Raw genomic sequence first — 27,833 nt, forward strand, 5'->3', positions numbered from 1 at the left:
CACTTGAGTTCTTCTTATGGTGATAATCTGAGATTAGCCTGAGGCAGCAGAAGTGCAAGTGAGGGATTTAACCTGCACATTATGAAAGGATTATTGCGACTACACAATATGGACCAAGATGCTGTGACTGTGGAAGAAACTTAAAGCTGTTGGTTCAAATCCCTTCATGTTGCTTTGTTCACATTAATGTGTCTGGTGCTGCTGGTGAACACATGATGCCAAATGAATAATTGATCTGTGAAGTGGTGCAAGCAGTAACACGTCTGTCTGTCTGTCTGTCTGTCTGTCTGTCTGTCTGTCTGTCTGTCTGTCTGTCTGTCTGTCTGTCTGTCTGTCTGTCTGTCTGTTTCCATCTGCTGAACCCTAAGGAGCAAGTCACACTCAAAACTGTTAGCATTTAGCATTTTAACGTTGCTGCTTGTTGTCGTTTAGATCATTTAATTCACTGAAATAATTAACAACAGATGATATTCTAACATCAAAACTCAGAGTCATAAGTATTCATAAATTAGGGAAAAAATGTATTTGCAATAAAAGGGATGAAACGATTAATCTGCTTAATCGCGATTAATCAATTATAGAATTAATCGTCAACTAATTTAGTAATCGATTAATCGTTAACTGAAAAAAGGCCATACATTCAGAGCAGAAATTTTACCAAAACTGTACATAAATATATACATTTTGCATTTAAGATATTTTTTTTTTCAAAATAATATGTTTTATCCAAAATGCTTTAAGTTGCAATTTTAGATTAACTTGGTTCAGATCATGTTAAAGGGCATGTTGCTGCATTTTAAGCAGTGAAATGTTTATTTCTTTATTTGCATCTTTTAATGTGTTTCTAATGTTAAAAAAGGCTTGCGTGTAAAGCTGAAACGATTAATCAGAATGAATCAATTATTAAAATAATTGTCAACTAATTAAGTGATGGATTGTTAATTAGAGAACAGAAACTTTAAAAAAGCCACTTGGTGAAAAAACATATTCAGAGCAGCCAAAGCTGTAAAAAATACATCTTTTGCATTGAAATACAATAACTGAATTGAAAAATAATTGTAATTTTGCTTACTTGCACTCAGCAATATATTTCTAATATTATATAAAAAAGACTAAAGTGCTAAAATGAAAAATTTGCAGAATGTGCCATTTAAAAATATGACTAATTGTCAAAATAATAAACAGAATAATTGATTACTAAAATAATCATCAGTTTCAAGTAAAATAAAATAAAATCAGTGTTCAGTACTCAAGTATCCAAAATACTTTCTAAACTGCAAAAAATATAAATTAAGACAGGAAAATCATAAAAATTTGAAGGAATTTGATAAATAAGCAACATTTTTTTGATAATTGATCAGTGAAATATTTTATTTTATTAAACCAAATATATTATCATCAGATTAGGCTTCAGAGGCAGGTTATGAAAGATTAATCTCCCAGATTAATGCATGTCGCTGATAGCAGGTCACGCACACACGCTGGTGCTGTCTGGTCATTTCGAGATTGACCAGTTCGCTGTGCATTTGGGCATATAATCCCATCCACCAGTCGGTTCATTTATTACAGATTGACAGTTTGCCAGCTGCTGCTCGTCCTGTCAGGCCTTTACGTGGCTCCGTACTCTCTGGCGTGACTGGCTGATTTAGGCACTGATGCCATATGTCACAGCTGAGGAGCGAGCGGCCTGCCCTGAAAGAAACACGTCTCCGTATGGAGGAGCTGAGATGAAGGAGCTGAGATGAAGGAGCGAAGCGTACACTTCAGAGGAAGAGAAAGTGTCACCCAGGATTCAGGGATTAAAGCTGTTTGGATCAAACTGCAGAATCATTTTCTAAAAAAACAGCAGAAACACTTTTTTGAGCTTCAGCTCTCACTGAAGAAGTTTAGGTTTTAAAATCAAAATACCACTGCTGCCATAATAAAATGACATGATTGGAAATATAAAGCAGGAAGATGCAGGATATCATGTTATTGATTAAAACAGAAACATTTGAACAGATTCAAAGCTCGCAGGAGAAACGCCCAGTTAGCAAGTAGCAGCTGGTCAGACGGGGCTTTGACTCTAATTAGGTCATGTAAGGTGAATGTGATTTTATGCCTGTTTGAACTCCAATCCGCTCTAATTGGACTGATTAGTGATGCTTAATTGGCTTCTGAGTTTTCCCACTTTTTGTTGGAATCAGTTTGAGCCAATATGATACATGAGTGGAGGAAAACAGGCTTCTGTTAGTGATGGATTTACATAAATATCTAAATAAACAAGTCAATAAAAAAACATAATTTCAGAAATGCAGCCAGTAAGTTCAAGAAAGTAACTTTAAGGTTCCAGTAACAAAAGTTTCTGAAAGTGACCGAAAGGTTTCAGTAACATAACCTGCAAGTTTCAAAAAGTAACCTCAAAGTTCAATAAATAGCAAAAAGTACCCAAAAGAAACTGTAATATTCTAGGAACATAACCAGTAACTTCTGAATGTAACCTTACAGTTTATCAAACATAAACTGCAAGTTTTTCAAAGTGAAATCATAATTCATGAAAATAACCAGCAAGTTTCAGAAAGTCACTCGTTCATCATCCAACATGTTAATCTGTAAATGATGTGGAGTGACTGATACAATATTACTTTCATTTTAGGGATTTTATTACTGAAAAAAAAACAAACCTGGAAAATTCAAATTTGCAAACTGGATTTCTATATTTTGCAGAATAATTTGAGACAAAATCCAGAGGAGAATAAACATCCCACTGCTTTGCATAAATATAACTTTATTCTGAGATGGACAAAAGTATTTTACAGCAACTTTACATCAGGTGACCTTCTGTTCGACATCCAGATTTGATTTTATTCATCAAAGTCTGTTACCGCTACCATGGAGCGGAAAAGGGAAATAAAATGGTTTTATTTCTAATGCCAATTTACTTCTCCAAACTTCCAACTTTTACTGTGGATTCATTTCAATAGATACATTTCTGTCAACACGAAGCTCAATTAACTCAAAGAAAGAAAGAGTTATATTAAAAGAAAACATTTTCAGTGGATCAACAAGCTATCGGCAGAGCTGAAGTTTATCTGTAAGCTGCAGATAAGCATGTAAAGTAAAAATATGGAGCTTTAATGTGAACCAAAAAATCAGAAACAATTTTGTTGAATGAAGAAAAAATATGCAGGAAATATTTCAATACAGCAGAGAAAAGGAAAAATTGCAGACACTTTGGTTTTTTTTACACATTTTCTTTTACAATTTATTAATGCAAAACATCAGAAATTAGCTGCTATAAAAACAACTGAGGAGCAATTAAATTTCTTCAGATTTCATTCGAAATAACAAAATAGAAAAATCACTTGTGGCAATCTTTAATTGCTTTTAATACAAAGAGAATATAGATGCAATGTGAATTTGAGAGACATTCTGGATGACTTTTGGACCTTCTGGCTTTCCATAAATTGTATTAGCTTCTGCTTTCTGGGAGAAATGAGGGCAGGAAAACAAAAATATTTTCAGAAACTTACTGAGCCCATTTTAAACCCTTTGCATCCTGGTAAACAACCAATGAACAACAACAATAAGCTTCACTTAATCCAAGTCATTTACCTTATTTTGTAGGAGAAAATATTTATTTTATTTCTAAACTTTTTATTTTATTTTTATAAATAAGTGATGCATTTACAATTAATTTTCCAGTGGAAAAAAATTGTGAAATTTTATTATATTCCACACAACAAAGTTTGCAGTGAACATGAACATTGTGTTAAAACACAATTTTAAATAAATTTGAAAATATCTCCAACTTTTTCCTAATCATGATCTAATAATGGTTTTGTGTGCAGAATTTTTAAGAAAGAGATTCATTTAATAAAATTTGAAATTAAAAGGTGGAAAAACCAAAGTACTGGGAATATTTTTGTAAGTGTTGGGGAAAAAACTAACCGTGTAACTTTCTGAATATTTTAGATTTAAAACGACTTTACAAACCACAGTCCTACTTCTACACATACATTTCACTCATCACAGCAGAAGTTTCTGTCTCTGCATTACAGTGGAAACTGAGAACCGACACCAACATCTTCAGTCTATTATCTCTGCTTTTTGGGGTTCAGCCAGTCAGCAACAAAACAATTATGTTTTTGGCAGCCAACAGTGTTTCATAAACCACCGTATTAGGCCAACGAGTAAATTTACGCCAAAAAATTCTGAACTTTTGAGATTAATCTCAGCAGTATTCTAGGACAAAAACATGGAAATTTTTTAGCTTGAATAGTCAAAAATTTGAAAAAAAAAAAAATATATATATATATATATATATAATTGAATTTTTTTGTTCATTCTCATAAATTTTCTAGAAAAGAATAAATACATTTCTGAGTTTGAAAAGTTACAAATTTACTAGAGAAAAAAACTGAAATTTTGAGATTACTCGGAATGATTTTTTTTTAATATGGAAATTCTATTTTGATATTTTCGACTTTTGAAAATTTTTAGTTTGAAAAAGAAACTTTTGAAACTTAGAAATTTCTATTTTTTTTCTAGAAAATTTCTGAGATTAATCTCAAAATGTTAAATTCTTTTTTTTCCTTGTACATTTTTGAGTTTTAGAGCCCAGAGATTTAGAAGTTTTTCTTTTTTTAAGAAATTTGAGGTCAATCTCAAAAATTAACTTCTCTCTTTGGTTTTGTTTTGAATGCACCCAGAGATTTTGCATTTTCTTTTGCACTTTTAATTCATGCATTCTGAAAAAAGGGCATATTTTCACTTGAAAGGATCTGAAAGTGTCGTTTGCTCATTGCTCAGCTTCAGATGAGCAACCAGCACAAGCAGCTCAGGTAAACAGGCGGCACAAGAAGCCCTTAAGGAGACCAGCAGCGTTAAGCATTCATCGCGTCTTCACAGATAATTATAAGATAAAAATTACGTGAATCAATCAAACCGAAAAGATAAAAATGTCTCAAGTGGCTCATGAGACTTTGCTAAGACTGTGTATGTATTTTTTTTCTGCATGTAAAACTTTGTTCGTATGTCTTTGAGTAAATAGGAATGGTGTAAAACTCTTCTGCTGCGTTTCCATTTATCTTGAAATTGTGCAAATTGGAATTCGCTCAATTGAAACTCTCCAATTTTGGAAAAAAACAAAATTGTTTTTTGATTTTAAAAAATGTTTTGCACTTGGATGAGATTTTTTCAGCTGAATCAAAATTAGTTATCAAAACTGCAATGGCAAAACTGTTTTTGGTAAATCACAAGTCAATTTAGCCTTAATTCTTTTGGCTAAATTTTATTTTATTTTAATATTTTAATGAAGCGCCACAGTTTCTCTTTTTTTTTAAGAAATGAAGAAAAATGTCATATATGTATTTATCTAATTGAATGTGTTTGTTTAAATGTGATTTTTCTGTATGCTTTGTTGTGTGCTTGACATTTGCTTAAATAAAATAAAGATTCATGGGCATAAAAAAGACAACAGAAACTTGTCACGCAATTTTAACTGTGCAGGGGCAGTGTTGTGTAAAATCGTCATTTTTGAGCGTTACATCGTGTTATAATGTTATTACTGCACCTAAAACAAACCTGGAGTGTTGCCATGATTCTTTCATGCTTGTTTGAGAAATCATTTTAATCTCCATGGCAACCATGCAGCCGCCTTGGAGACGCAGCTCCTCCCCCACTAACCCCTTCAGACTAGCCAGCAGTAATTAGCAAACACCTGGCGGAACATTATGGGAGCTGAAGGTTTGCTAAACGTTGTTAAAGGATTAATAGGGGAGCCATGTTGGGATTATTTCCTGAAGTTTCAGAAAGAGCAGGAGTTTTTAAAGAGACAGAGGCCCAATTTCAATGTGTTAAATTACAAAGTCAAAGTTATATTTGATATATTCAGCCTTTTTATAACAACTGAAGGTAAAATAGTTACTTGGTTGTGCTAAAAATGGCGTTACGTGAGAGGAAAACATAATACTGCCCCTTTAATGGAGACGCTTCAATCGTGAAATCATGTTTTTTTACTTTAGCAAAACATCAACAAAGTTTTCTGCACATTTGTAATGGAAACGCAGCTTTTCAGTGCTGATTGCTGCTGAAATCTGAATGCAACACTTCAAAAATGTACCACACAAAATCTGCTCCGTTGGCCTTTTTCCCCGTTAGCCTCGTCGTGTTTGGACCTGGCGGTCACAGAACACGGCAGACGATGCGTCACAGCTCGTCGCTCTCCAGGGTGGCCTCCGGAGGCGAGCTGGCGAACAGGAGGGGGCTGGTGTCTGACGTGGAAAAGGCCGACTTAATGTCGAGGCCCTGGCCTGTCAGAGCGGCGTAGCGGCTGCTCGCTCGCGGAGCTTTCCTCATTGGTGCTGGGATACTCTGATGCCACTGTGCTGAAGACGCAGCAGCAAGCTGGAGTTACTACACAGTTACAGAGCGGATATCTTCAGAAACCTGACAGCTGTGCAGAGTATTTACCATAGATATCAAGTCTGCAGGTGCAAGATACAACTCCAGCATCGTTTTTAGCTGACACAGTGTACCAGCCAGCATCATCTTTTGTTGTTGGATGAATAAGAAGGCAGACATATCCTGTGGAGTCCTGCGTCATGCTGAAATAATAACAGACAGTTCAGACTTATTTCCACCAGCAGACAATTTAATAGTTCAGGAAAATATTTCACAAGAATGTGGTACAGATGTTCACAGAGATTACATCTTTTTTAAAAAAGAAAAAAGTTACCCACTGTAAAATTCAAGATGGATACATTTAAAATGTATCCTTGCACTAAATTTTCCCATATTTATTATAGATTAATACTTTTGGTGTCAAATCGTACATAACTGGACTCAAAGAAATCATATTTCCTTTTTTTTCCAAAATGGCCACCATGGTTGTCAAGGAAAGTTCATTTCTGCACTAAAATTAGCAGTTTCTCCACAAAAATATTTTATATTTCCTTGGTTTTAGGCTTCATATTTTAAAATGGCTGCCATAGCTCTAATGGAGGATACATTAGCAGTCATTATTAGCCAGCTAAATAAATAACTCAGACCACTAACTACTAATTTGCTGAGCAACAATGTTAGCTCTGCTTATGCCAAACTGCTAAAAAACTTTAAAAAATTAGCAGAGGCTAACACTTTAAAAATTAGTGGAAGCTAATGCGAAACACACAAAAACAATTGCTAAAGTTAACGACTAAGATCACTATCTCAACTTCTAATCACTTTAGGACAAACGTAATGTTTAAAAAAGATTAGATTAATTCCTCCATGGTAGCAAAATTATAATATTCTGACCCGTCTACATCAATCTGCCACTAGTAAATATTCACACCCCTTCACTTTTTTATGTTACAAATTATTCAAATCTGACTTTAGTATAATTTCCTTAGAAATAAAAACATAAGGTACTCACCTGATTCTGCTCTTCGTTTTTGAAATTGTTTCATTGTCTTTCTTCCAGAAGATGGCCGGAGGCGGCATTCCCGCCGCACGGCACTCCAGCCTCACCGGCGCCCCCTCAGGAATACCCATGTTCTGCAGCTTCTCCAGGAACTGTGGCGGGTGCTTCATTTCTTTCTCTAAGCAGGGAGATTTTATGGCAAAACAAAAAAAAATGCAGAAAAAAACAAAAACAAAAAACACAAGCTGCGTTTCCATTACAAATGTGCGCAAAACTGACGATATTCCGATAATGTCGGAAAAAAATAAGAACTTCGCAATTGCGTTGTTTCCATTAAATATGAAATGCAATTAAAATCACAGTTAGTTCTCGCAAAAAGTCATTAAAAATATTCTTTGTCGTTTCCAGCAGTAGTAACATCTGGTTGTTTATTATGTGACTCATGCGATGCGAAGACATGTTTTCATTACAGATTTGTGAAATAAATTAATATACAACCAAGAAGTGCCAAAAAGTTCTAGAATTTATTTTTGGTTTTAGTTGGCATGTTTCTATTAGGAAAAATTATTTTCATAATGTCCAATTATCTGGTGAATGGAAACTCAGCTAATGAATGCTAACGTAGCGACACCTCACCAACGACTTTCAGCTCCAGGTTGAAGGAGCTCTGTCCTGCCTTGTTGCTCGCGATACACGTATAGGTTCCCGCGTCGTTCTGCGTCAGCGGGTCGACGACCAGGGAATGGACGCCGTTCTCTCGCACCAGCATCTTGTGGTTGAGGTCTGGATAGATGGGCCTCCCATTGACCAGCCACATCAGCTCAGGGCTGGGGAGCCCACTGACCTGGAGATGACACACCAACAGTAAGGTGGAGCTAAAAGAAGAACAAAACGCTAATGTTCTCCGTGTTTTTAACGGCGCATACTTTGCAGTCGAGTCTGCAGAGTCGCCCCTCGTGAGCCATCATGTCTCCGGGAGCCTGGAGGAAGTGAGGTCGGAAGAAACGCTCCTGGGTTTGTTCGCCTTCCACCTCCTGGATGCGAGTGCGAACCCTGTCATCAGGGCATGTTACAGAACATTTCTGTCATTTCACCAGCAGCAAAATTACAGGATGCAACATTTAGTTAAAAGGTAATCTCAATGAGCTACACAAAACATTTTCATCACATTTTATGCACAAAATAATTTCTAGATAATGAGAATTTAGCTGTTTTATGTCCTCTTGTCACTTTAAATCCAAAAAACCTGCTGCTGGCCGCTAATTCAACATGTACACTCATGAAAACGGCTGCAACCAGATGCACAATTATACAAACTTGAAACTTTGAAAAGCAGAAGTGGAGCCTCCTGCACAACTATCAAGAATACAGCAAGTGGTTTCTGGATAGCAAGTCAACAGCAAAACCCTTGTCTTAACTGTTCAGACTGCAAACACCTTGAAAACATTTGGATACGCATCTGAATTAGATCCGTTTTAGACTAAGGTGAAAAAGTTGGATATGGGTCGCATCTGTCTGCTTTTTAAACTTATGGAACTATTATTTGATGAGAGGACACTAATGTGAAACGTTTAAAGGGGCAGTATTATGTAAAATAGACTTTTTTTTAAACTCATACGTGTTTGAGAAATCCTTTAATTTCCATGGCAAACATTCAGCTTTTCAAAACTCCTGGATTGACATAGCTCTGCCTTCGAGGCAGAGCTCCTCCCCCTCTCAGCTCCTTCAGACTAGTCAGTAGCAATTAGCAAACACCTTGTGGACCTGCTGAGCTCATTATAGAAGCTATTTCTGTGTTAAATGCAGGTAAAATGTTGTTAAAGGGTTAATAGAGGAGAAATGTGGAGATGACTTCCTGAAGGCGGAGTTTCAGAAAGAACAGGAGTTTTTAAAGAGACAGAGGCCCAATTTCAATGCATTAAATTACAATGTCAAATTTCTTTTAATCGTATTTAAATCCAGAAACAGGAAGTAACTTCTTGTTCCTCACACTCCATTTGTCAGATTGCATCTGTCTAAGGTCTGCTCACCTCTGAGACTGAATAGGCGTCAGCCGGCTTCGCGGCGGTCCAGATTGGACAATCAAATGTCCCGAGCAGCTGATTCGTCCCTGGAGATCAACCAAACAGCAAATGCAAAATCAGCTAGAGCCTCCAGCAGGACGCTGTTGACAGAAAGGCCCGATACTCCCAATACTCGCTGTGCACCCTGCACACTCAGTCAAAGTGAACACAAAGGTTCGAGTGCGCAGCTTACAGACATGCAGCAATTACAGACATGCAGCAATTACAGACATGCAGCAATTACAGAGTTGCGGCAGTACGCCTCATTCCAAAATGGCAGAACTACAACAAGCAATCGACTTTAAATGTACTGTATGCGTAAAATCCAGGAATTTTCCTCAGGTAAGAGTAGAAATACTTTATAATAAAATGTCTAAAGTTAAAAAGTACAGTGTGGCAAAAATACTCCTACAAGTACATTTTTACAAAAAAATAACTCAAGTAAATATAACGAGTAACCAGCCTCCTCTGCTCTCTGGTTGCCTAACAACAACTTGTTGAGTAACTCACGCAGCAGCAATTTAAGGTTTCACCTCATCACTGTTTAAAAGTAAAAAACATTATGAAGTGAAAACTGTGAGTGAAACCAGAAGTGTCATTTCACCAGTTTGACAGTATTTCAGATATTTAAAGCATCCTAATTACTGACATGAGCCCGGATGAAACGTTTATACACAAGTTTTTCAGCCCAAGCATCATCGCGCAGCTGAAGGCCACCAGGGCGAAGTGCGAGTTTGGGACCGAGCCAAGAGAGGAAGGATGAAACTGAACCTGAGGGTTGGCGGCCATGACGGTGTAGTTTCCGTCGTCATCAGCGGCGGTGGACTCGATGTGCAGGCAGCAGGTCCCGTCGCCTTCCCTCACCTTCTGGTACTGGGTGTTCTTCTTCAGGATCTGCTTGCCGTCCTTGAACCAGTAGACCTGATCAGGATCAAAGATGTGAGCGACTGTGTGAAGGGAACGACAGCGGACGGTCAGAACTGGGCCGCGTTTCACCTTTGGAGGCGGGACGCCCAGAACTTTACAGGTGAAGGTGACGGGAACGCCTTCCATCGCCTTGTAGTTCTTCAGCTTCTTGTCGAAAACCGGGGCGATGCATTTCCCGGTCGGGATGTCGTCGTGCTGAACCTCGTCGTCCGACTCCTCCACCGGCGTTCGCTCCAAGCGAAACTCGATTTCACTCATCAGCCGCTGCTCAAAGTTGGACACTTTGTACTCCTGAAGAAAGAAAAGCAACAATGTTCGAGTGATCAGGCAGTCGGGTTGGAGCGACGTTTCCACATTTTCATCAAATCTGCCTGAAAAACTGACTATGTTTTGCACCCACATGCAAAAACATGTGCAGGAATCATCAGGCATCCAAACTTATTCCTCACGTAAAGTCAGATGTACTTTAACACAAATTTATAATTCATTAAATCCTGTTTTCTGTTATGTTTTAGAAATTTGTGAAGCTTTTACAAAAAATTTTGAACTTTCATGCAGAGAAGTTTGACTGTCTGTCCTGTACGACGGAGTATCAGGACCAGGCGAAGAAAAAAATATCAAATACAAGAATAAATTCGTATAAGAATAAAGTCATGCGACAAAAAGTTCATTTTACGAGAATAAAGTCATAAAAATGCGAGAAAAAGTCAAAAAATTATGAGAAAAAAGTTGTAATAAAACCTGAAAGTCATAATATTACCAGCATGAAATTCTAATAAGAACAGAATAAAGTCTTAAAAAGTGATATTATGAGAAGTTCTAATGCAAGAAACAAGTCATAATTATACAAGGCTACTCAGGACTAAACAAGTGGAAAGTGGCGTAACATACAACAATAAACTCATAATATTGCCAGAATTAAAACATAATATTATCCGGATAATCTCACACTGTGCGAATAAAGTTATAAGATAAAAAAATCATCAAAAGTCATAGTATACGACACAAAGTCATATACCAAAAAAAAATAATAATAATACAACAAAAATGTCAAATTTTACCAGGATAAAGTTGTAATAACTTGTAACAATACAAGAATAAACTCATAATCCTAACAAAATAAATTAGATCAGAATTAACTAGTAATTTTATGAAAATTGATTCACAAGATAAATAAAATGAGGAATATTAAGAATCTTGTGAAGTTATTCTTTGGTATCAGTTTTACATTAGGAGATATTTAATCTTTTAACACATCAGCATCAGAACTTTGTAATAATTATTAAACTTTTTCCTCGTATTGTTACGACTTTCTTCTGGAAATATTATGTCTTTATTCTACAAATATGATTTTATTCTCATAATTTAAAAAAAATAAAAAATCCAAGTTAATTTAGGTGGTGGAAAATCTGATGCGCAGTCAAACCAAACAGATCAGAGTAAAACAGAAATAATCGCCCAGTTTCTTCTTATTCTTCGGATCCCAAATAAAGCCACAAATTAGTTGATTGCATCTCAAGCCCTTCATGGGACAATAATCAAGATAAAATTGTTGCCAAAGCTTCAAGTGGAAAGTTGAGATGTAGATTTAATAAGAAGCTGAAAATTTAATGAATTTTCCAATTAGTTTTGATTGAATTATTCGTGCATGTTATACATTCGTGAAGAGATGCTTAGCTGCTGGATTTGCGATATTAATTAAAGTGGTTATTTGTAAAAGAACAGAATAATGAGTGGTATTTTGAAAGATTCAGGTTTGAGACGGTAACTCATTTAGCCTGGAGCAAAGCAGAGCCATGGAAGATCCTTGTACCTCATCATAGTTAATGACAGTAGCAGCATTGTTTGGTCCAAGGAGTCTGCTGGCTGTTTCCCCCTTAACACTCAGCTTCTACGAGAGGACAGGGATGGATGAACACCAACGACACACAGATGGTACAAACATCCTGCACAGGCCTGTCGCAATAAGAAATCAATACATAGCTCCCACAGGTCTGAACCGGAAATGATCAGCGCCATCTTGGTAGGTAAATGCATGGCGGACTCTTGGCTTCGAGAGAAAATACCGGTATGTGTGTGAGAGAAAGGCACTTAAAATCCTTATGGAGTAAAACAATCAGTTCGGGTTGCTCTTACTGACCAATTGGAGCGATTTTGTACAAATGTTTTAGTTACATTACGGCTCCCGTAGTCTGGAGAGTAATACATACTGCGCTTTGACGGACTGACTTATCTGACTGTTTTGTTGATACATGAACAAAATGGCGGCTGTTGGGATCGACTCTTATGAGACGGAGAAGGAAAAATATGTCCGATGATGTGGACACGCGATTTCCTGTTCCGATGTGGCTAACTAGCTAACTAGCCCGTGAACACGAAGAGGAAGTACTCCATAGCGGAGCTTCGAGGCCTGAACAATCAACTTTACAAATGATTTGTAAAGAACTTACGAACTCCTCATGTGAATGTCGAGGTTCTGGTGCCCGACGGAGTCAGTACGTAGTGACAAACACGCAGATAAAAGCTATATTAGCTAAGCTAATTTAGCTAGTACGACGTTCTCTACTCACACAGAGGTGAGTAGAGAACGTGTAATAGTTATAATTTGTGTTGTTTATACATTAGGAACGAGGCTGGAGCTAACTCCAGCTAACTGTATGCTTTTAGCAACTCCACAGCAACCGCCTGCCAAGGTGGCAAAGTTCATGGAAGCGTGACGTCACATGAGAGCTTCGTATTAACTGCATGATGAATTAAAACGAGCTCAGTAGTTTCTGTTTGCACCATTTGTCAGTTTCTCTCTTTCCACCAAAACTGGATGATAAAAGTCTTCAGTCTTTGGTGTCAACTCGATGTTTTTTGGGAGATCATTTTGTTTCCAGAGGCTTCATAATTCATCTTATTTGTTGTTTTGTTTATTTTGAATATTTAAAATGTCTCCAAGTTCCAATGTTAAATATTCATTAAAATTATTAACATTTTATTACTTGAAAATAGTCTCAAAACCAAAATATTATCCTTTATTGCAATAATTTCAGGGAGAATTTATCGTCTGGAAAAATTTGTTATTGTGACAGGCCTAATCCTACAGGCTGAGAAAAAAAACAACCACACACACAAGCTGCAGGTTTGAGCGTGCAAACTGTGTGTTGTTACTCTGTGAATGACATGGATGATGGAGGCTGCAGCACCTCGATATGGAGGAAGATTATTACGTGTGCGAATTAGTCTGAATCCATGTTTATCCAAACATGAGGGGACAATGCTTACATGCAACATCCTTTTACACATGTTCACACACCTGGTGGAAACGTGTAAAACAATCCCATGTAGAGAAATACTTTGTTTTACATGAAAAGCTGTGTCTGCTTTTACTCTTTTTCTATATAATTTTATAAGTTTGGAGGAGAACAGAAGTTGTAACATTTGTCTTCTGTTCAGTGGTTTTCTTTCACACAGAGTTAAACTTTAAAAATAAAGTTGGTTGCACAGAAAGGTTTCAGATTTCAGACGGTACCTGCTGATGTGCAAACTGAGGAGCATCACTTTTTAACTGCAGTGTCTTCTCCATGTCCTGGAGGAGAAGCTCTTTGCTCTCAAGGATGTTTTCAGCTGATGGCAGGCGAGTCTTGGGAGTTTTCTTTTTGACCCTGCAGAGGATGAAGATGCAATGAAGGTAAAAATCTATTGTTTTCTCGCTTTCTATCCTTTTAATTCAAATCTGATATGAAAAAAACTAAATCAAGATTCTATTTTTGAGCCATGTTGTCCAGCGCCAACTCGTTTCAGGGTTTGTTCATAGCAATGCTAGCTAGTCGCAATGCTAGCTAGTCGCAATGCTAGCTAGTAGTAATGCTAGCTAGTCGCAATGCTAGCTAGTCGCAATGCTAGCTAGTCGCAATGCTAGCATTCATCAGGAGGAACTAGGGCTGCAGCTGATTGTTATTTTACTAATCACTTCAATGTTCAATTATTCTGACAATTAATTAGGTAACAAAAAAATGCACTTTTTACATTGTCATTTATCCACTTAAGCTCTTTATATACATTAAAAAGTTTTGGCTCAAACATATTTACAGACAAATGTGTTTTTACCATAAATGTAAAATATATTTTTGTACAATTTTAGATTTATTACAGCTCTTAATATGTTTGTTTTATTCACAAAATTTATGTTTTTTAGTTGATTAATAATGATTATTTAAAAAGTTGATTAATCAGATTAATTGTTTGCGCCGTAGAGGGACTCACCCTGACGGAGCTCCTTTGGGAAGCCCCATGGAGTTGGTGGGCTGACTCGGGCTCAGTGACGGCAGGACGGAGCTCAGGAAGGCCACCGGGTTCTGGATGGGGCTGGGCGAGGAGCTGCTGGAGGTCGGGGAGGATGCCTGTGGCGGCGACTGGGCCCGTAAGCCCAGACCGCTGTTCAGGAACGTGGGAGACGACACCAGAGACGGAGGACTGGTGGGCGACTTGAGAACCCTGGTGGGGGAGAACCTGAGCGGCGGGGAGAACGGCGGTGGGGTCGGGGAGCTGGCCGCCGACGAATTGAGCTCGGCGGCCAGTTCCTGCAGCAGCGGAACCGGCGATTCTGTCGGAGACGGACTCCTGATGGGCGAGAGGGTCTGAGCGGCGATGAACTCCTTGGGCCGGGTGTAGCTGAAGGACACGGCGGTCAGGTTCATCAGGGAGGCGTGAGTGCTCCGGAGCTGAGGAGTTGGGGACGTGATCTGCAGAACGGACGAGTCTGGTGGAGCGGCGCTGAGCTTTGGAGCCGTCGGGGAACTGAACTGGGGTTTGGGTCCGGCTCTGCTCAGAGCCGCAGGGGAAAGGTTCAGATGGGAGGCGTGGATGGTGTTGGTCAGACTGGTCACCAGGGGGGACGTGTTGAGGTGAGGAGCAGCAGGAGGAGTCCAGGAGGCGGCGCTGAGGGCTGGGGCGGAGCTGAACGAAGGAGCTGGAGGTTTGGTGGCGCTCAGCGGAGGAATCTGAGGTTCACGATGCATTCTGGGAGACCACAGAGGAGCCTCAGAGGGGCTTTGGACCTCAGAGGGGAGCTGGGTCTGGAATGGGTGGTGGGGCCGGTGATGGGTGTGGGGTTTGGGTTCGCTCTCCTGCTGCTGCTCCATGAGGACCTGGTTGTGCAGAAGCTGAAGCTGAGCCGGGTCCCTGTTGACGGAAACGAACGTAAACCGACAGAGAGCAAAACAAAGTCCTGCATGGACAAATAAATTTTTCAAAGATTTTACGTATAATGTCTGAAAGATTTGACTTGAATTTGTTTCACTTGGGTTGATAGGTAACAGGCTGGCCTCTGCTGTGGTTGCTAAGTAACGGCGCAGCATCCAAATGCGATTTCGTCTGGAGGATTTTGAAACTGCTCGTTTTCCAGACACCAAAGAACATCTGGAGGATTTTGAAACTGCTCGTTTTCCAGACACCAAAGAACATCTGGAGGATTTTGAAACTGCTCGTTTTCCAGACACCAAAGAACATCTGGAGGATTTTAAAACTGCTCGTTTCCAGACACCAAAGAACATCTGGAGGATTTTGAAACTGCTCGTTTTCCAGACACCAAAGAACATCTGGAGGATTTTAAAACTGCTCGTTTTCCAGACACCAAAGAACATCTGGAGGATTTTAAAACTGCTCGTTTTCCAGACACCAAAGAACATCTGGAGGATTTTAAAACTGCTCGTTTTCCAGACACCAAAGAACCTTAACTTTTTGCCAATAAACAGTCGAGTGTTTTGTTTTTAAGCGCTTTGACCGTTTTTAAAAGCAGTTGAGACCCAAATGGAAGCACAAAAACATGCAAAATGTAAAATTTCTCCTTAAATTAAAGAGCAATAGACTTTATTTACTGTTTAGGAGATGTCTAAACTGGTTTCACTGGATTTAGAGGCATCAGGATAAGAAATAAATGCAAATTAAGGTTGCTCTTTTTAATAAAAATGGTAAGACATGGTATACTTTGTGACAAAATGTGTAAAAACCTTGAGGGGGTTGAATACCTTTGCAGAGCTCGCTGTGTTTTATGTGCATGCAGGGAAGCTGAGAAAAACCGAGCTCTCCTTTTATGGAATCAAAACAAGTGGCTCACAAACAGCAACGACTCTTTTCCAAACAAATTTACCTTTCAGGGTTAGCAGGTTTCAGCTTATTTAACAACTTATTGCATTTCTGCGAAACAGTGAACTATATTTTCAAGCTGAAGTCTTTAATAAACAACCAATAAAAGGCAAGTTTCTGCAAATACGAACAAAAAGAAGTAAACTTACAAATAAAAAACGCCATCCTTTGTTTTAGAAAGCCTGAAGGTCCACATTTTCACGTCTGCATGTATGAGTTTAATAACTGAAATGTTTGCAGCTGCTGTGTGAGTGAAAGCAGGAGGAAGCGCGCCGCCTCCTCTGCAGCGTTGACGCATCCCTCTGCATAACTCGCACAACTCTGAGGCACGAATGCAAACAAATGGTCGACTAATGGTTTATTGGATCAAACTTAGTTCACAGCGATAAACTAATAACGCCAGTTTCGACTTTCTTTGCGTGTTGCAGTTTGGCTTCCATCCAGCAGAGGGCGCTGCTTTGCTGGATGGAAGCCGTAAATAAGGAAAACAAAGATGGCGCCCTGCCGAGCTACATGACGCAGCAAAAGCAGTTGATGTGCTGCAAGGTGAGAATGTGTCACAGAAACGCGGCGGATTTAACGGAGAAAAATCGCAACATGATGAAAAAACATGGCGCCAAAACGCCCGGTTGTTTCTGAGGGCTGTGGCGAGTTAATGCAAATTTCAACTTTCCTTCAACAGTAACAGACTGTAGTTCTGTATGAATATCTCTGTTTATGGGGAATTAATTTTGTTCTTGTAAAATCTCCTTAGTAACACGAAAAGGCTGATTTGTTATATTTTACTATTAATTGATCCAAGTTTTTGGGAAGTTTTGGTTTCTATTCATGTTTTTTGCTAATTTACTGCCAATTTTACTATATTTTTTCATTAAACTTAAATTTTATCAGCTTCATCCTGGCTCTACTTACAGTTTGGGCTTGGCCAGAACTGGCGGCGGCTCTTTGCCGTACAACGCCAGACTGAGGTCTTCGTCGTAGTCGCCTTGTTCTTCGTCCTCCTCGTCCTCGGGGAGTTTGAAGTGGACGCGCCGGCCGACTCGAGCCCCGGATCGGGAGTCTCTGTGGTTCGCCAGGGTTCCTGTTTTCAGGCAGGAGTTGGGCGGCGGGTCGGGCAGGGGAACCACGCCGCTGCCGCCGTTTGGCCAGTTTGGGGCTGCCTTGGCATTTCTATCCGACGGTCTGGACGCTTTCTGCTCAGACGTATTCGCCGCCGCAGGAGAAACGGTGAAAGGCCTTTGACTGGAGAAAATCTGCCTGGGGTTCTGGAGATCGACGCCTGGACCACTGGACCCCGAGACGCTGTCCAAGTTCAGGACCGAGGGCTCCAGACGGAGGGTGCTGGTGTTTAATGGGTCGAGGCGTAACGTGCTGGAAACCAGCGGCTCGAGGCGGATGCTGCTGCTCACCGTGACCTCTGGCTGGGAGGTCACAGCCAGAGCCGGCGGGGTGAAGGCCTGGCCTCGGCGGGACTCTGTCAGGGACCCGCTGAAAGGCCTGGCATGGCTACTGTCGCTGCTGTTAGCTGAGAAAAAAAACGTGTAAATTTACCCAGAAATACTTTAAGGCTCAAACGATTAATCACGATTAATCATTATTGAAATGGTCAACTAATTTAGTAATTGATTAATCGTTAATTGGAGTATACAGATTTTTACAAAGGCCACTTGGTTAGAGCAGTAAATTAGCTAAACTGCATATAAATAAATATCTTGTGCATTTAAGATAAAAACAGCGTTGCCTCACCTGGTTCAGATTTTCAAAAGGAATAAATTTAGGGAATAAAATACTTATTTTCTTATTTAAAAAGGAATTTAATTAATTGTCTATTAGCATTTTAATGTATTTCTAATATTGTGTAAAAAAAGATTTAAACGGTTAAATAAAAAATCTCTAGAATGTGCAGATTAATCATCAGAATAATAAATAGATTAATCGATTACTAAAATAATCATTTACCCCCTGAACCTCCCACATGTTTCATTCTGTTGAAAGAAAGGGGAGTTTTACCTTTGACCCTCAGAGCAGCAGAGCTGGATACCGTTCCATAATTGTTGTTGGCTGTGCAAGTAAACATCCCTGAGTCCTCTGGAAAAACCTCAGCTATAACCAGCGTGCAGATTTCCTCTGCAAGAAAAACAAAACAAAGAACCCTGCATCACTTCAAACAGCCCAGCATCAGCAGCGTGTTTTTCTGCGCATCATTTCAGCTGGGAGTCGGTGTGCAGCTGCTGCAGGAGGACCATCAGCCATGCATGGGGGATACCTTATAAGGTCCAGTCTGTGGGAGTAGCAGCCCTGGCTTGTGTACAGAAGAAGAGCCGAGGACTGTAAACACTGCAGCTCCTCTAAACGCTGCTGTGCTGAACTTAGCTCGTGTTTCAGACTGAACGAGTTTCATACCTGGTTCTGCTGGAGATCTGGGCTCTGAAACAAGAACAGAAACCAATTTCAGTCACAAACTCATCTATAAGAAGCTTTTTTAACAAATTCATGATGATTTTTGTTTGAGAAATAAATTTAACATGAACGCAGAGCTCATTTAGTTTCCTCTTTAGTTTCTGACCTTTTCCAGCTGCAGTAAAAGCAAAAGTTCAATTTGTCCAGTTACAAATTTCACTTCATAAAGAGAAACTTTGCCGTTATAACGAGACATAAAACTTGTTTCATTACAAAGCGGCAAGAAACTCAATATTTACAACAAATAGCGTCATATGAAACTCGCCTTGTTTGACAGAGAAACTGTCTTGTTGTGACTCAATAAAACTCACCTCAAAATGAAACCCATGTAAATAAGAAACGTGCGTTATAACGGTAAACATGTTCGTTATATGGACATATAAAAAGTGTCTCCATGTCCCATAAAAAACCAGAGTGGTAGATAAAAATATCATTCAACCAAAAAACTTATCATCACAACAAGAAAGTTTCTCTTTATGAAGAGATATAAAATGTGTCTTGTTAGAACAAGAAGCTCATTAAAACAAATATGCATGCCACACTTTTCAGTCTTTTTTTCTGGTAAGTCATCCATGTCCCCTCTGCTTCACAGATCAAATTCACAGAAGTGTGAACATTTGAGAATCACATTAAATAAAGAACAAGCTGCTCTTAAATGCCTCCACTTTTTCTTCTTCTGCTATGAAAACACAGGCAGCAGGTTTTACTTTTCTGCAGGATCCTGAACTCAGGCGAGTCCTCCAGGAGTTTTCCGTCCCTGAACCAGTCGACCCGCGGAGACGGGACTCCCTTCACCCGGCACTCCAGCACCACCAGCTGGCCTTCTGACGCACTCAGCTCCTGGAGGCTCTTCACACAAAACAGGAAACAGAGGGAAACATAAACACAGCTGGAACCACATATTTACATGCACACAGTCATTTTTTTCTCATACGCATTTATGTCAGAATTATCAGTTATGTTTATTTGCTAAATTCTGCAGCAGGAAACCCAGCAGTTCTGACCCAAGTGTTACTGATGAGACGTATGCAAACTTCTGGTTTGTACCTTGGTGAACATCGGGGCGGCCATGACGGACGGCCCGGTTCTTTCCTCTGAGTGGAGCTGGCCGAAGGTCGCAGTCTGCAGGAAAACAGAGCCGGGTAGAAACTACGTGCATTTACTCAATTACATCTACTTTTTAAAAAAAATGACTTTTAGGAGTATTTTTACTAAGATGCACTTTTTACTTTTACTTGAGTTATTATAAAGTATCTTTTCTCTTATTTTTGTAAAAGTTTCTGGATTTTCTACCTACTGAAAGAAAAACAAACTAAATTTTACCAGACATAGAGACACAGCTGCAGTTTTTATTAAAGTTTCAGAAGTTTTTAATTGAAAGAAACTGACTAGGGGGGAAAATGCTAAAACCTTTTGTTATTTATATTAATTATTTTCATTTTGCTGTTTAAAATATCAAAATTACCAATATTGTGGCGCGTCTGACAATGTAATTTTGAAGCATGATTGATGCATTGATCAGTACTTTTTCACCAAATCCTGTTTTTCTGTAACTTGAGTAATTGGTGCTGCTCTTTCTGCAGGACATGTTTGGGAACTCTGCCCTGCTCTACTGAAGATCCAAACAAATATTTAGAAACGCTGAAATAGAAATGCTGCTAGAGTTGAACTGATACATTTTCAGAAATGAACTCAGTTCTGGAGCAACAATAATCACATTCTTTGCTTCCTGTTTTGGAAAACTTCCCAGGAAGTCATGTGGGTTGTAATATTTTGGATGCAGATGGAAGCCTTGCAGTTTGTTTACCTGCAGTTGTGGCGTTTCTGCTGCAGTGGACAGAATGGACGACCCGGCTGGATTTAAAGCCAATGTTGATGCGTTTTCAGTTTCTGTTAGTTCTGCTGAAGTGGGAAACACCTGCACAGGTAGAAGTCTTTGCTCCTCCCCAGCAGGAGGGGCCAGGGTCACTCTGGAGAGCTCGGGGACTTGCAGGATGGTGGCAGACGTCCGGACCGGCAGAGGAGCTTCTGGAGCAGTTTGGGTCAAATCCTCCTCCGGTTGCACTGCGAGCGGAGACGATGCCGAGTCGTCTTCCTTCACAGGCCGAGTTTGGTTTGACGACTGAGGGAAAGATCTAGATGACTTTGGTTTCTGCTGCAACCTTAAAAAAACAAACACAAACAGATGTGAGGCAAGAATAAGATTTTGCAGATTTAGTTGTGAAAAGCAGAAATGTATTTTATTTTAGACTTTCTCACTTTTGGAAATTACTTAATTAGAGATGCAATTTATCCACTAATGAGTTAATATGAGCGGCCATTTTCTTCAAAACCTGAGTTTTCTCTTGCATTGAAACATAATTAAATTTAACACTATTTTGTGTCAGGAGTATTACACATTCACTGAATAAGCAGAAATTTGTGGTTTTCTCACATTATTAACCTTCGTAGCACATCAGTAACATTTGGCAGAGAAGTCGTCGCAGCTCTATTCTTATTTTAGTAAAAGTTTCTGGATATTAAAGTGAAACTTCAGGAGTTTGTTGAGTGAACCGCATTAAGTGATTTTTTTTTTTTGTCTTTACATTCTGGTTCGGCCGCCATCTTGTATCCACTGGCTGTGCTGGAGGATGACCAGAGGCTCCCTCTGCTGGATGGCGGCCGAACTACAACACTGGAAGAAGATCTAATGATTGAAACTAATTTGAATCTAATAAACCAGCTGTTAGACTTTACAACCGTCACTGCTCCCAGTGAACTCAGACATGTTTACATCCCTCCTATAAACTGTTAATTACTTTATGACAAATAATGATTAATGAATAAAAACTAAATAAATACATAATTAGTTATCAGAAGGTAAATTTCTGACCAGATTGATGCGAGTCGTGACAGTAAAACTCACTGGGCTCCATGATCAACTCGCTGTTCAGCCTCAGAGTCTGAAGAAGAAGCACCTGCAGGATGAGACAGGCGTGAGAACAAAGCTCTGAAGAGCTTTGTGGCCTTAGATAAACGCGAGCCTCACCTTCAACATAGATCTCAGCCGACGTAGAGTCCGTCCCGTAGACGTTGGAAGCGAAGCAGGAATATCGGCCGGTGTCTTCCTCGAACGCCTCTGCTATGACCAGAGAGTGAAGCTCGCCGCTGGTGATGATCTGAATGTCAGGGCTGTTTTCCAGCTCTTTTCCCTCGCAGAACCACCTGGAAGTCAGCAGAAAGGAACTGTAGACACTTTCACTCCGACACTTCAGGCCGATAAATAGGTTTTTATCAATTACTCTCTTTTGGTTTTTGAAGATTATTTGAAAAATCAATGATTTTTCCCCAACCAATGCACTCATTGGGTTTCCAGTGATGTCAGCACTGAAGGCAGCCATCTTGTTTGAGAACCATGTTTTACAGTTTGTATTTATTTGTACATTAAATTTAGGTCAAATCTACAATTAAATATTCGTGTTTTAAATGTTTTTCCTTTTTTAAATATAGTGAAAAAGTCATCGTCGTATTATTATGACTATTCTCATCATATGAGAATAAAATCTTAATATTTGAAGAATGAAGTAATAATTTAACAAGAACTCAAACACACACACAAAAAAACATAACACTTTATTTTTTGGACAGTTTTGCGTGTCAAATAAAGATGTTGGTGGTTGTTGGTTTTTTTGCTCCTATTTAACTGTTTCTGGTCTGGATCCCATCAGCTGGCCAACAGTTAAAGACTTTCATGAGCAAATCGCATCTTTACTGGCACCAGTAAACCAAGAGAAATCAGAAAGAAGAAATATTGACGTAGTTTGACATAATGTGGTGTAAAGTAACATTTTAGCTGTAAATCTACAACAGTAAACATCAAACTCCTCCGTCCGGAGCAGCAACATACCTCTACGTCAGCGTGTGTCTATTTTCAGAGGATGAGGCCTTCATACTTCATAAAATCCAGCCAATGGCTGATCAAGAAACATATGATGGTTGCTGTTGGTGTCAACGCTCAGCAATAAACATGTCTGCACGCAAAAACCCGGACAGTGATACAAGCGTTTACGGTTCTGTGGTAGCAGGAAGAGAAAAAGCCACACACGCGGGATTTCAATCCCAAAACAACAGCTGGAGGGTCCGAGCAGAGCCGCTTCTGATGAGTAAGGGGCTAAATTGAAAGCATGAGTAGCAGATGAGGAGGCGGCTGGCCCACGAAGGCGAAGACCCGGCCTCGCTGCACCTGTCTGGGCTATTTTCCCTCCTGAGATCAGAACCAGAGAGGAGGTTTCCTCTCCGACTCACTGACCTTACGCACGACACTAAACATAGACTCAGTACACACAATGCAGAATGTGGACACACAGTGCAGCACTTTACGACAACGTCGGCTCCTTGAAGTGAGACAAATCACAGCTGAAACTGCAAAAACAGCCAACTAGCACTGAAACGATTAATCGGATAAACCACGATCAATTACTTAAATTGATTATTTGTTAACTGGAGTATATAGACTCAAAAAAGGCAATTTGTTGAAAGAACAACACACACAAAGTTGTATTTAAGCCAAAACTGGACAAAAATACCTAATTTTTTTATTTAAGTTTAAGGAAATCCTTTTTTTTCATCAATATTTTCCACCTATAGGATTTCAAGTTCCAGTTTTAGCTTCACCTGGTTCACAGATCAAAATCTTTTAATTGCTATTAATTAGTTCATTCAAAACATAACAGATCCGCCAAATGTTGTATCAACTTTAAGTCGAGCAGAAAGGACAGAGCTCTTCACGTTAATGTTTGAAGTATTTGTTTAGCTTCAGATGAATCCTTTGCTTCAAACATTCACTTAAAGAATGTTATGTTGTTGCATCTTGGGCAATAAAATGTTTACTTTATTATTTAAACATTGAATGTATTTTAAATGCATAAAAAAGCTTCGGTGCAGAGCTGAAATGATTAATAATGATTAATTGATTAGTGAAATTGTATTAAACTAATTTAGTGAGCAATTATTTATTTGGTGAAAAAACAACATAGTCATAGCAGTAATTAAGTCAAATCTGTACAAAAATACATTTTGATTGATGTATAAAAATTAAATGAAAACTCTGCAGAACATGTAATTTTTTTTACACGATTAATCGGTAAGTGCTGCATCACAACTTTCACCATGAACCACACAAAATGAGCTAACTGTGAAACAGAGGTCACATGAATGTCAACACAAACTCATAAATGCATCATCTGAGCAAAAACTATTCAAGTAATCTCACCGAGCGCCTCACAGTTCCGTCAGGAGCCGAGCCGGTCCATTATCAGACAGGACTGCAGCTCGCGTTGCCAGTCCGGTCTAAAAATGGCCGGCAGCTACATTCTCCACGGACACGTATAAGTTAGAGGCTCAACAATGTTCAGGAGGACCAACAAGAACATGCCCCCTATAGTCCGACCTCTCAGCTGCTGCCCGCCGCAGCTCTGGGAGGAAACCCAACAACAGCGGCACAGACGGGAAACCAGCTGAACGCAGCGTGAGAAATAACGACCCGTCACATGTTAGAGCATTCTGATGATTAGTTGTACGGAGGAGAGATCTGTGGACAACTCTGACTGATTGCTTTCACAATTTACTCCACTCAACACACACACACCATTCAGAACCAGGACCAGCTGCTGGCCATCATCACATGTCACTTCTGTCGGGATGGCCCAGGAACAAACAGCATCTTCCCTCCCACCTCCTGATCCCTCGGAGATTATTTGATAGCTAGAGATGTGTGTCAACTCTGAAAGTGTCAGTAAAACATTCTCAGTTTCTCTCTTTGACGGGAGACTTGACAAGTTACATAAAGCTGAATAATATGGAGCTACATCAGGGCCATAGTTTGTTCAACATGTATATATAAATATATAATACTTTCTGTGTCCTTTGTGTTGCTGGATTGTTGATTTGATTCTTTCATACATGTTTGAGAAATCCTTTGATCTCCATGGCAACCATTCAGCTGAGCAAAATGCCTGGAAGGACCTAGACCCGCCTTCGAGGCATAGCTCCTCCCCTGGCTCCTTCAGACTAGCCATCAGCAAAGAGCAAACACCTGGAACTGCACTCATGATTGGAGCTACTTCTCAGCACAACCAGGTAAAAATATTGATAAAGGGTTAATAGAGGAGCCATGTTGTGATGACTTCCTTAAGGCAGAGTTTTTAAAGAGACAGAGGCCCAATTTTAAGGTGTTAAATTACAATGTCAAATTTCTTTCAAGTCATATTTGATATATAACAATTGGCGATAATAGTTACTTCATCATGCTATAATATGGCACTATACACCTGGAAAGCACATAATGCAGGTTATTTTTTCTTACCGGACTTCAGGGCCAGGATGTGCCCTCACGATGCAGTCCAGCTGGACCTTGGTGCCTTCAGGAACCTCCCTGCTCTTCAGCTTCAGGATGAAATGTGGAGGTTCACCTGCCGGCTCCGTGTGGTTCGGACTCTCTGTCAGCGCCAGGCTTTTGTCCAGATCCTCTGTTTCTTGAGAAACGCAGTCAAACTGCTCCTCTTTAGGAACCGTGCAGTCCTGAAACTCCACTCGCTCGCTCCCCGGGTCCTGCCGGGCCGCCGCCGGGCCGGGCGTCTCCTGCTCCACCTCCACAGCAGGCATGGCGGCGCGCTCCCTGTTGTCAGGGCTGATGGGGTAAACCGCATCGTCCGTTTGGGTTTTGCTCTGGGTCCTGGTCCGGTGAGCCTTGCAAGCTCTCGGTCGAACCCGCTTGGAGCTGTTGGCCTTGAAGAGGGAAGAGAGTTCCTCAATGAAGTCCGCCGCCTTGTTGAGGAACTCTTTCTTGGACTGGGTCTCCAGACCATACGGGGAGCTTTTGGCCAGACTGTTGGTGTCGTTGAGTCCTTGGTTGCCGTCCTCACTGGTCCTCGTCATGTTGTCTTGCCTGCTGCCAGAATTGGGTTGGAACCTGTTACATTTACTCAATTACATTTGCTTCTTTCATTTTTCAGAGTATTTTTACTATTTTGGTCAGTGTGATGATGCAGTGGCGATGCAGTGGACGGTGCAGTGTGATGATGCAGTGTGACGGTGCAGTGGACGGTGCAGTGTGATGGTGCAGTGGACGGTGCAGTGGATGGTGCAGTGGATGGTCAGCAGAAACATGCTGCTCTCACTGGGCTTCTCTACTGACCTCTGCCTGCTGAGCGTCTTCCTGTCAGGTGTGAACCAGGCGGATGAAGATGCAGGTAAGTGGTTCGAGACCGGAGCCACGGTGGATAAAGAAACTGTGGTTTGGGAGAGGTGGTTGGTGGCGTCACTTCCTGACGTCACAGCGGCCTTGACGTCGCCTTTCTCGTCTCGGGTCTCGTGTCCGATGGCCTGGCAGGCCAAGTTGACGCTCTTGTCCAGCTCCTCCTGGCTGAGGAAGGCGGACAGGTCTGGGAACGGGGCGTCGTTGTGGCCCACGGTTTCTTCGCCTTTGGCTTTCAGAGAGCCGTAAATCTGGAGGCGGGAGGAAGGCGCGTCGGCGCGGCTGGTCTCGCCGTGGCGGTGCTGGGCCCGGGCCTCGTAGCTCACCCTCAGCAGCTGGGAGAGAGAGGGAGGCTGCTGCGGGTCGTCCTCCATACTGCCGACATGACCACACATCACTTCCAGACACTCAGAAATGAAGTCAGGGTGTTATAAAAAAAAAGTTCAAACATTTCCTGACAGTTCTCCCACATTGACTCATTTGTTTTCATCATTTCCATTTTGTTTGGATTGATCAGCTGACAGCATCTCTGCAAAGTTATCCCTACTGACAAACAAAACTAAACAAATAACATCAAATACATTTCTGATATTGTATAAAATGATTCGAATATGTAGAATGCGGCATTTGTTTTTCGATTAATTGTTATTTGCAGTCCTAATTAATACATTTCTTTCTTTGCCCTCAATTAAACGCCACGCAGTGTGTTGGTTTTTCGTATAAAATCCCTAAAAACCCCAAAACATTAAAACGTTACAGTACAATGACCACGCAACAATCTTGCAATTATTCCTGAAATTAAGGCGTGCAGTAAAAACGGTATTTTATTTGGGCCGGATTGCAGCCTCCGTTAGGGGGGTTCGGGTTCCCGACACCGGATCGGTTCCCTCTGTCCACCTGGATGATGTTTCCACTGAGAGCGGATGTTCCTCGTGAGGCATGAAGCAGGTCACCGAAATCAGAGGTGGAGAAAAAGCCAACAAAAGAGAAAAATCGCAGATGGAGGAGGAGCGATGCCCTGCAACAGGCTGCAGCTGTTATGAGCATTAATACTTTGCAAACAGGCGCGTCACGTCTAATAATAGCAGAGTGGGGCTGGAGGGTCAGCTTACAACACAGAGAATGGTTTTATCCGTTTGGGGCTGATTCTGATCAGCTCCAACAGGGATTTATTGATCAAACCGTTTGATTACAGAAATAGAGCCAAGCTTGTTTCTGAGGGGAGATCAGCTGCCGGCAGAGAGAGAGAATGGGTCGGGTCGGGTTTACCTTCAGAATAGACCCAGCTGGTCTCTGACCACCTGTGCCGCTGCTGCTGGAGGGGGTCCCAGTCTAACGATCACCTGCAGAATCCCGGACTCGGCAGCTGCTCTCCCTCACGCCGCCACCGGCTGCAGCTCAGAGGAAATCAGCAGCGCAGGAGCCGCGACCAGCTTTTGACAGCGCGGCGGCTGCAGGGTTATTTTTGGGGCCGGACGGGACCCATGTGTCTCTGGGTGGCAACCCGCCTCATTGGACGGAGCAGGAGAGGGGGGGCGAAGCAAGGGCCTCTGTACTCTGAATGAACCAGAGGTCAGAGGTCGTCCTACAAAACACCCAGAGTTGGACAGTTTAACAAACTCAGATTCCCAGA

The 27,833-nt window shown here is 40.6% G+C and overlaps 1 protein-coding gene across 3 annotated transcripts; it reads right to left on the reverse strand.

Annotated features, from left to right (window-relative positions):
* Positions 1-2,747: 2,747 nt before the first annotated feature.
* mypn (myopalladin) lies at positions 2,748-27,632 on the reverse strand. Of its 3 annotated transcripts, none has more exons than XM_055021687.1 (22): positions 27,470-27,632; positions 26,141-26,575; positions 25,310-25,891; positions 21,995-22,170; positions 21,872-21,923; positions 20,774-21,128; positions 20,014-20,088; positions 19,674-19,815; positions 18,910-18,933; positions 18,517-18,633; positions 17,419-18,031; positions 14,626-15,543; positions 13,892-14,024; positions 12,188-12,265; positions 10,444-10,665; positions 10,219-10,368; positions 9,415-9,494; positions 8,311-8,437; positions 8,021-8,228; positions 7,397-7,562; positions 6,454-6,587; positions 2,748-6,368 (listed from the first exon to the last, which is right to left on the reverse strand). In XM_055021687.1, the coding sequence occupies exons 2-22, from the start codon at positions 26,572-26,574 to the stop codon at positions 6,190-6,192; spliced, it is 4,965 nt and encodes a 1,654-aa protein (XP_054877662.1). In that variant the 5' UTR covers position 26,575; positions 27,470-27,632; the 3' UTR covers positions 2,748-6,189. The 3 variants fall into 3 exon arrangements, with proteins under 3 accessions (XP_054877662.1, XP_054877660.1, XP_054877663.1); XM_055021685.1 differs by having other exon boundaries at positions 25,310-25,894; XM_055021688.1 differs by lacking the exon at positions 12,188-12,265 and having other exon boundaries at positions 25,310-25,894.
* Positions 27,633-27,833: the final 201 nt, after the last annotated feature.

Source organism: Poeciliopsis prolifica, unplaced genomic scaffold (assembly GCF_027474105.1).
Source record: "Poeciliopsis prolifica strain line A6 unplaced genomic scaffold, Auburn_PproV2 SCAFFOLD078, whole genome shotgun sequence".
NCBI classification, from domain to species: domain Eukaryota; kingdom Metazoa; phylum Chordata; class Actinopteri; order Cyprinodontiformes; family Poeciliidae; genus Poeciliopsis; species Poeciliopsis prolifica.

Excerpts from the sequence above, each read along its gene's own strand:
- mypn (XM_055021685.1), bottom strand. The coding sequence starts at position 26,574 with ATGGAGGACGACCCGCAGCAGCCTCCCTCTCTCTCCCAGCTGCTGAGG. Across the intron at positions 12,266-13,891 it reads CTCAGTTTGCACATCAGCAG|AAGCTGAGTGTTAAGGGGGA; the intron begins GTACCGTCTGAA and ends GTCCTCTCGTAG. Across the intron at positions 7,563-8,020 it reads CCTGGAGCTGAAAGTCGTTG|AGAAAGAAATGAAGCACCCG; the intron begins GTGAGGTGTCGC and ends CTCCCTGCTTAG.